Source organism: Bidens hawaiensis, unplaced genomic scaffold, assembly GCF_021521415.1.
Source record: "Bidens hawaiensis isolate Kalapana, Puna unplaced genomic scaffold, B.hawaiensis_p1.1 tig00043518_1, whole genome shotgun sequence".
NCBI lineage: Eukaryota > Viridiplantae > Streptophyta > Magnoliopsida > Asterales > Asteraceae > Bidens > Bidens hawaiensis.
In genome coordinates this window covers 107,132-115,510 of record NW_027505837.1, presented here as the reverse complement: position 1 = coordinate 115,510, position 8,379 = coordinate 107,132, and the positions used below count along the sequence as shown (strand labels likewise).

The 8,379-nt window shown below is 33.2% G+C and overlaps 1 protein-coding gene across 7 annotated transcripts; it reads right to left on the bottom strand.

The window, feature by feature from the left end:
- Positions 1–1,066: 1,066 nt before the first annotated feature.
- Positions 1,067–7,553, bottom strand: LOC143615547 (K(+) efflux antiporter 5-like). 7 transcript variants are annotated; one of them, XM_077088654.1, is made up of 18 exons: positions 7,198–7,553; positions 5,297–5,340; positions 5,145–5,212; positions 4,997–5,033; positions 4,849–4,910; positions 4,626–4,701; positions 4,117–4,263; positions 3,956–4,039; positions 3,800–3,868; positions 3,637–3,714; positions 3,476–3,564; positions 3,307–3,403; positions 3,161–3,214; positions 2,983–3,078; positions 2,720–2,908; positions 2,570–2,647; positions 1,584–1,727; positions 1,067–1,502 (listed from the first exon to the last, which is right to left on the bottom strand). In XM_077088654.1, exons 1-18 carry the CDS (start codon positions 7,400–7,402, stop codon positions 1,440–1,442), a joined length of 1,680 nt encoding a protein of 559 aa, XP_076944769.1. In that variant the 5' UTR covers positions 7,403–7,553; the 3' UTR covers positions 1,067–1,439. The 7 variants fall into 7 exon arrangements, with proteins under 7 accessions (XP_076944769.1, XP_076944771.1, XP_076944765.1 ...); XM_077088656.1 differs by having other exon boundaries at positions 1,067–1,499; XM_077088650.1 differs by having other exon boundaries at positions 1,067–1,727; positions 7,198–7,414; positions 7,510–7,549.
- Between the last annotated feature and the right edge of the window lie 826 nt (positions 7,554–8,379).

The following is an 8,379-nucleotide window of genomic DNA, read 5'->3' as shown; positions in this document are numbered from 1 at the left end:
TGAAAAGAACAGAAGATGGTTAATCACGCAGAAGTTCAGCAACATTTTTAGGGAGTGTTTTTGGTGTTTGTTCGCGTTACTCGTCTGTACTTATTATGGGTGTAATTTTTGCAAGCAATTTTGAATGGAGCTTTTTCACAAGAACTACAAAAAATCATACCTTTTTTGCAGGTCATAGGCCTAGGTGGGGGATTGGGTCTTGAATTAAAAATAAATATGCAAAAAGTGGTAATGATGTGACAATATTTTTTTGATTTTTTTATAAAATTCTTTATTGGGTAAGTTTTGGGTGTCTTTAAAGAATAATGTTTTAATGATGTGAGTGGTATTAGGCATATTTTTTTAGTGTTTTTAGAGTCCTTATTGTGGTGCTCTTATACAGTACAAGTACTTGTATGTATAAGAGATATTTGCACACAAAACCTTTGTCATGAGGTACCAATTGGCTAAAAAGTTATCAAAACTGTTTTAACATACAAATCATGCTTCTTTTTTATTTAATGTTCCAACTTTGGGAGAAAACATGCATGGAATGTACGAAGATTACTCAACAAAACAACAAAGAAAACTAAAGACGTGTTTTTTTCCGAACGATTAAAAACGACTTTGAACCTTCAAATTCAAATGCGAGAGAATCGAATTTCAAGTTCCTCAAGTTTGATTCAAATACTAAACACCCCTATATTGACTCCTTTTCTTTGTTTAAAGGTTTCACTTATATATCCTTTAAAATATTATTCATGTTATCAAATGTGCTATTTCTGTATGTTTTGAAACTAATAACTAATGGAACCAATTCCTTTCAAATAAAGTCTTTTTTAATTGCTAAATTTTATTACCAACAAACCCCGATGCCAGATGGCCAACAGAGCCCAAATAGAAACAGAAAACACCTTTACATAAAATTTGCAAATACATTTCTCTTGAGAAAGAGAGATAGAGAGAGAACCTTCTTGTCTGGTTTATATGTTAACCGAAAAGTAACTTCCTCCTTTTAAATTAATCCAATTTTAAAATATTTCATTACATTAACTTACAACTCTACAAATACTGGGAGTTTGATTTGTTTATTTAATAAACAAAAACCAATCATTTTTATTACGAATTCTACCATGAGTCATCATGGCACTAACATAACCATCATGAAACTACAATAAACCGAATAAAGGTATGTTACATCTGCCTTGTAAAAAATGTATAGGAGTTCATTCAAAGAACACCTAATACAATCATGAATACTTTAAACCAAATCAAGCCTATCAAAATTGGCATATTTTCAGCATGCATCTCATCTATGTAGACGTCCGCCATGTGATGTCAGTGATCTTAAATGCACGGATAACATATATTACAGAAAGAAAGACCAAACCCCCTTTTCATCTATTATATGTACCTGCTAACTGAATATACTACTTGGTGTCGTCATGTATGTGTTAACCTCACAACACTCTGTTTCTTTGTTCACTCATTTTACTTGAATCTATCACCAAACTCATCTCCTGCTGCAAACAAATCCAACAGTTAAAAAACACACGAATGACTGTGTGTGTGTGTGTGAGAGAGAGAGAGAGAGAGAGAGAGACCTCAGGAGATTGTTGTGCGGTTTCTGCAGGAAACCAATGCATCAATACTCCTAAGTGCATCACAGCGGGTATCAATCTGAAAAGTACAGGAGTTGTCACCAGACTGAGAGCCGTTGTTCCAAGAAGAAGAAGGTACATCTTTCCCTACAAGACATTACATTACTAGTCAGGTGCCCGCACGATGCAGCGGGAAACAATGCGTAAAGGTAGTTAGCAAGCCAAGCCTAGCTCGAGCTCGACTCAAACTTCAATCCAAGCTCAACCTCAAGTCCGTCTTGATTATTTTGATATTTATATAATTTAAGTTCTTTTAATCATATTTTTATAAAACACATGGAAGAAATTTTTTTTTAAGTTGAGTAATATTTAAATAATAATAATAATAATAAGTGGTCAAAGTTGTAAGTATTCCTTAAACTTTGGATTGTAATAAGTTTGTTTATGTTTTTTATAAAAAAGATAAAGGGCTAGATATGTAATTAAATGAAACATGAGATTGTAAATTTTATCCTTTAGAAATTTGTACATTCATGCATAATTTCATGCAGTAATGACTTGTACATTTTAAACCGTTCATCTGTTTTGATAAAAATTTATACTGAAACGTCAACAAAAATAAACACGTTTAAATAGTTATGTTCGAAAAAATTTTAATCTTATTTTTGTAAGGCATATATGAAGAAAACCAAAAAAATTAAAGTTGAGTAAAAAGTGGGTAATCATGAGGGATCAAAGTTGTAATTATTTTCTTACCATACTTGTAATTATTTTGATAAAAATCAAATGAACGTGGGTTTTATGGGTGTAAAAGACAAGTGTATCCTTACTTAGAGATGTACATAATGCTTTGGGTGTTGTAAATCCCTTAAAATTTAGCGTCTTAATTTGCACTTGTTTGGTATATTATATATAGTAAAGATAAAGATAAAGATAATTAACAATTGTGACAAAATGATGCATGGTTAGATTCAAAATGTATTTCAAACCTCAACAAGATGAAGATTCGAAGCACGGCTTAAAAGAACAAAAGCAAACTCTCCGATTTGAGCAAGCATAATTCCAACCTAAACAAAATTGTAAACTATTATTATTATTGGATATTTTGGGATATTTAATTGATTGATATCGAGACTTACAAGAAACGAAGTCTTAACGCCATATCCAAAGGCCTTGGTGACGAGAGCAGAAACTGTAGTTTTAACAACGATAACCAAAATAACAGACGCCAGCAGTATATCCACGTGACTCCACAAAAATTGTACATGTATAAGCATTCCTATGCTAGATAGAAATAGAGCTGCAAATAGGTTGCGTATAGGCTCCACCTACAATAATAAGAATCATTATTAATACACTTTTCAGACTTTCTTTTCCTTTAACATGTATGCAAATAAATTACCTGATCTAAAGTATGCTGTGCAAAATCCGTAGTAGAAATCATAACACCAGCCACGAAAGAACCCAGTTCAAGACTTAGCCCTAATTTGTCACTGCACTGAAAATTTCAAATAACAAAATTATTAAAACAAGAACATGGTTATTGGATGACGGGAGATTATTATTATTGTTTAACCTACCCAAGCAGATAATAAGCAAAAGGCCACAGCAGCAAGCTGATAGAGTTCATTTGTCTGAAGTGGAATTAAGAAAACATACAAGTAGCAAAGTTAACTTAAAAATTAATTTTGAAAAAGAATAATGAAGATAAAGTGGCATAACTTACTTGAGATGATAGTTTCATCATCAGTTTGAGGAACCGGGGCATGAATGCCCATGTTAAAAGTGATGCACCAATAAGATATGTTGATAAAGTCATCAATCTGAGGTGGCAGAACGGGAGGTCAGGTAACAAGTCAAAAAGGGTAATTTTGGTTCAAGTTAGTTAGACTTACAGTCTTCCCATTGAGACCATCCCCTGCAAAATCCCACTGTTGCCACCAAGAACTGGTAGCAAAGCAAATAATAGACCAACAGCACAATCCTGAAAAAAAAAATCAGTAAATAAAAATAGGAGTGTAGGACTCACCAACAAAAGTAGCTTATTTTTGCCAACCTGAAAAATGAGTGTTCCAATGGTGACTTGACCATGAAGAGCATTATTGCTATTTTTCTCAACCAAAAACTTCACCACCTGAAAAATAAACAAAAATATATAAATTATTCCCAGATTGCAGCAATTAGCAAAAAAGTTGGGAAGTATTGATCAGGTGACAAACCACTGCTGTTGATGACATGGACAGGAAACAACCAACAAAAACACCCTCTGACAGCTTTGCTCCACATAACTGTTCCCATCAATGAATTATAACAACAGACATTCTTTAAACTAAAAAACATAAAGTTAACCACAAGTATGAAGTTCATAGAAGTACCATAGCCATTGTTCCACACAAAAACATAAGAATAAGTATTTGAAGTAAACCTCCAAGAACAGCTACGGGACCTACAGCTTTTAGCTGCATTAGAAACCATTTGATCAAAACAATTTTGCATAAAACTTAAAAAAAACTTACAAAAAGAGAAATTTTTAAACCTTTGGCATAGAAAACTCGAGTCCCAGGGCAAATAAAAGGAACACCACACCAAACTGAGCAAATGTCTCAACTTGTACCATCTCACTAACATATTTCAACCCGCCAGGTCCAACCAGGGAACCCGCAAGAAGATATCCAACAATAACCTAGCAACCAAATGGAACAAGCCAATAAAATAAAAAAAATATATATATTATTGAAAATGGGAAAATGAGTGTCTCAAGGATTTGAGTAACGGGTCAAAACAGGTTTTGGTACACCTTAAGTCAGGATGGCCCAAAACAATTTGCATTAATGATACATTTTGGGTGACTTTCAACATGTTTCCTTTTTTAGCTATTGTTCTATTTATTTTAGTCACTATAATCTCGATTCCTTTGAAGCTAATTTGACCAGTTAGAGAAATAACCCCATTAATAAGTACATGGTCGAAACTGACACCTCTAAACATTGTGGTCTCTAAAGATAAACTACAAACATGTAACAGTTAAAAGCCAGATATACAAACCGGTTGCCCGAGGCAGGAACAAATGATTCCACCAATAGCAGCAGAGACAATGATTACCACCAAATCTGAAATCAGCCTGTAGACAGGAAACACAAATAACCTATGTTATTATAAGAATAATATCAACTTAAAACCTAGGACAACCAGCTTTTAATCAACAAATATCCTCAACTTAAAGAACTCATTTAAGAACATAAATATATGAACATAGCAAAGATCTGACCTTATATCCACTTGAAGTATTGGGTATTTAGATTTCTTGTTTGATATCACAAACACGTTGTCCTACAATTGCATAAATCATATAATCAGGTTCCACAAGGTAGAACGTGAAGCAAAAGATATCAATATTGTGCTCTATTGTCAGTCACCTGTTTGTCTATTAGTGTTGGTGTGCCTTCATCTTCACTATCAAGAGAAACAAAATGGAGAGAATAATTTAATAACTGCTACTATAGGATTTTACTGAATGAACCATGAAATTATGCATTATATGTGTACACAAGTTAACACACTCACGTTGCCTCTTGAGTGTCGTTTGTCTTGGTCTTTTCATGAGTTATTTTAGCAACAGTCTCCAATACAGCCTGCAAAAACATCATATAAATTAGATTTTCCAAGTTCAAAACTGTTCAAAGCTATCTTTGCACTTCTTTCAGAAAAATTCTTACTTCTTGATCAGCGACACTGTTATTGAAACTGCTTTGAGCAGAACCTAGCAATATAGGAAAGATTAACTGGCATGAGATACCAACTAAGCACCAAAAAACAAATGTGCCAAAGAATACATTTGAACTGAAAAAGCGCCAAGCAATTAGTTCACAGTGCATAATGGAGAAGTCAATAAAAGAACTATTGAGAAGTGTACAAGTTTGAGATTTATACATTTGTGTATTTAAAATCATCTCAGCGACCTTTTAAAAAAGTAAAATAATGAGGTTAATATTACTGTAAAATGCTTTCTCTGGGACCAGCTTGTTGACCTTGATATTTATCAACTAAATAAAGACTAGAACTTATCAAAGATCTAGAAAGTTAATTAGTTTTTTTTACTAACCGAATTAACTAACATGTTATGCTTTTTGTTTGAATGTTTGGTTTTGACGTTATTGATGATGTTAAGAAAATCTTTAACCAATGCTAATGTCCAAAAATGCAGGCCCAATAATATATTACACATACACTTATTGAAATCTTTTGTTTTTGTTAAAACTCAAATCACATATTAAACCTGACCAAAATAATAAAACCCCAAAAATGAAGTCCAGTGGTTGATCGTAACCGAACCATAAGTCCACAACTAAACCATTTTGTATATTTAACCAAACAAAAATAAACAAACAAACAAACATACCCAATAAAATCCCACTCATAGAGTAGGCGGGTCCACAGAACAAAAATGAGGTAAATAAAAACACATGCAAACAGCACCAAAAAAACATCGACATAACACAGAATGACAGAAAAAAACATAACTTTTTGTACTCAACCAAAAACAGAAATAACCAAACTGATCGATTATGCATTTACAGAAACTGAAACTTTTGGCTATGGTAAGGTTATGAGGCAATAGCCTTAGAGCTGATATATAGGATCGGATATATATGTGAAGCTACTGCTACAATAAGCATGCATATTTTTGTTCTTTAATCTGTCTTTTCTTTGTCTAAATATAAAGGTTAGATGCAGCACATATGTTAATGATCAGTGTCTGAACAGATAATACACTTTGCTCATAGGCCAAAAAATCCTCATTTTCACTGTATTTCAGATGCAAGCATTATCATATACATTACACAATGACCAATATACACAAAAAGACAAATCTCTGAATTTAAAACCTAGAATTTGTGCTGTAACTCATGAATCATAGTTGGCAACTACTATCGTACACTGTTACTTGGTTTCAAAATACACATGACTTATATGCATACATCAATTATCAAGTACCCATCACTGAGAAAGCTATGCAGTCAATGCGGAAAAATATTGGTTAGCGGTGAAGGACCAATATTTGAGATATCGGTTATCGCGGTGGGATATCGATAATTTTAATATCATGCAGAATTTATATATACGAAAATTTAAAACTAACAATTCACTATGCTATCCTACCATTAACAAAGTAACCTTTTGTAACTTGCAAAACACCAACAACTGTAGCAAGTAAGAACTTATTAAGACTTAAAATACTAACATTATTAAAAAGTAGAAATCGAGAATTATCAATTAAGACTTGAAACACAGATATCGGAAATATCGATGATTTATCGGTCGAATATCGGGACTGATATTATGACCGATATTTTACCAAGGGACCGATAACCGATATATTGGCGATAACAAGCCGAAACAAATAGAGACATAAAGCAGGAAAGAGGTTTAGTGATTCAAATTCAAGATCAGCTACAGTACCTAATTTTGGCAGTATTAAATTACGTTTCCATCAAGCAACAGACAACAACTATACTATCTTCACTCAACATATTTCACAACTGTTTCTCAAAATTATAAGCCCTAACCAGATCTATACATTCATACAACTGAATTAACTACAATAATAATAATTTACCATCATTTGAGTCATTATCGGAGAACTCTTTCTCCAAAACACGATCGAAGATCTTAGCGATAGTGGCATCACCGGACTCCGGCGCCGACGAATTGACTAAAGTTCCGTAAAAGCGTTCTCTGGTTTCCTGATCAGATCTCGCGGAAGCTGAGATCCTAGCGCAGAGGATTAACACGAATACAACAAGGAATCGTTTGGCGCCCATTGACTGAAGCAGCTGATGATGGTTTCAGATTCATAGACGAAACCCTAATTACGAATACGAATGGAATAAAGTCAAATGTATTCGAGATGAGTATAACAACCGTTTACGTGATTTGAAGGCGAAAACAAATGGGGGTCGTTGCGTTGATGATGATGATGATGCTATTAAAATATGAATCGGGGATTATTAATGATTTATTATTCAGGCGGATGTATTGACTTGACTATGGTTATATAAAGTTACAAACTAACAAAAATGCCCGATATTTTTATCTACGTTACAAATCTAGCCCATGTTCGTTCTATCATCATATAATAAAAACTAGGTTATTAACCCGTGTACGACACGGGTGAAAATATAAAAACCGTCAATTAAACATATATTTTGCGAGTAAGCAAACTTATATAAAGAGTGATATAAATTTAATAACGAAAATGCAAAAGCAAATTTACCAAACCAAGTAAGCATTCGTTTACGTGTTTTGCGAGCGTAGAATGCTCACCATGAGTGCTCATGTCCGAAGCTGTCAACACTCTAGAAAAAAAGCAACCTTTATTATCATCATCGCATTGCATAAAATATAAATAATACCTTCGAGTAAATAAAAAAGAATTAGAAATAAACGCATGCTAATTGAGTACTAAGTGTCCCGATAAACCTAAGCTAACCAAATTTCTCATATTGAGTCGTATGTGTTTTATAAGTACATTTCATGAAATGAAGTGTAATTATGAAAATGGTTGAGAACCCTACACGTGTAGGAGTAAAGTGTCGCGTTACAACTTGAATGTCATTTTGTAATAGGCATACAAAAACATATTTATAATATTTATGTCTACAAACAAAAGTCAACGTTACTACAAAAAGACAAAATTGACCATATAAAATTTTGGTATAACTAAAGGCCTTGGGAATCCTGGGACATTTCCCCGTACAATCACCAACTCAAAAAAACAAACAGGCAATGTTCAACACAT

What these genes read in the sequence shown, in the direction of transcription:
- LOC143615547 (XM_077088649.1), bottom strand. Translation starts at nt 7,402, where the DNA reads ATGGGCGCCAAACGATTCCTTGTTGTATTCGTGTTAATCCTCTGCGCT. An exon ending in GTTCCTGCCTCGGGCAACCG is followed by an intron (nt 4,264 to 4,625) that starts GTTTGTATATCT and finishes TTTGGTTGCTAG; the next exon opens with GTTATTGTTGGATATCTTCT. An exon ending in CACAGCATACTTTAGATCAG is followed by an intron (nt 2,909 to 2,982) that starts GTAATTTATTTG and finishes TTATTATTGTAG; the next exon opens with GTGGAGCCTATACGCAACCT.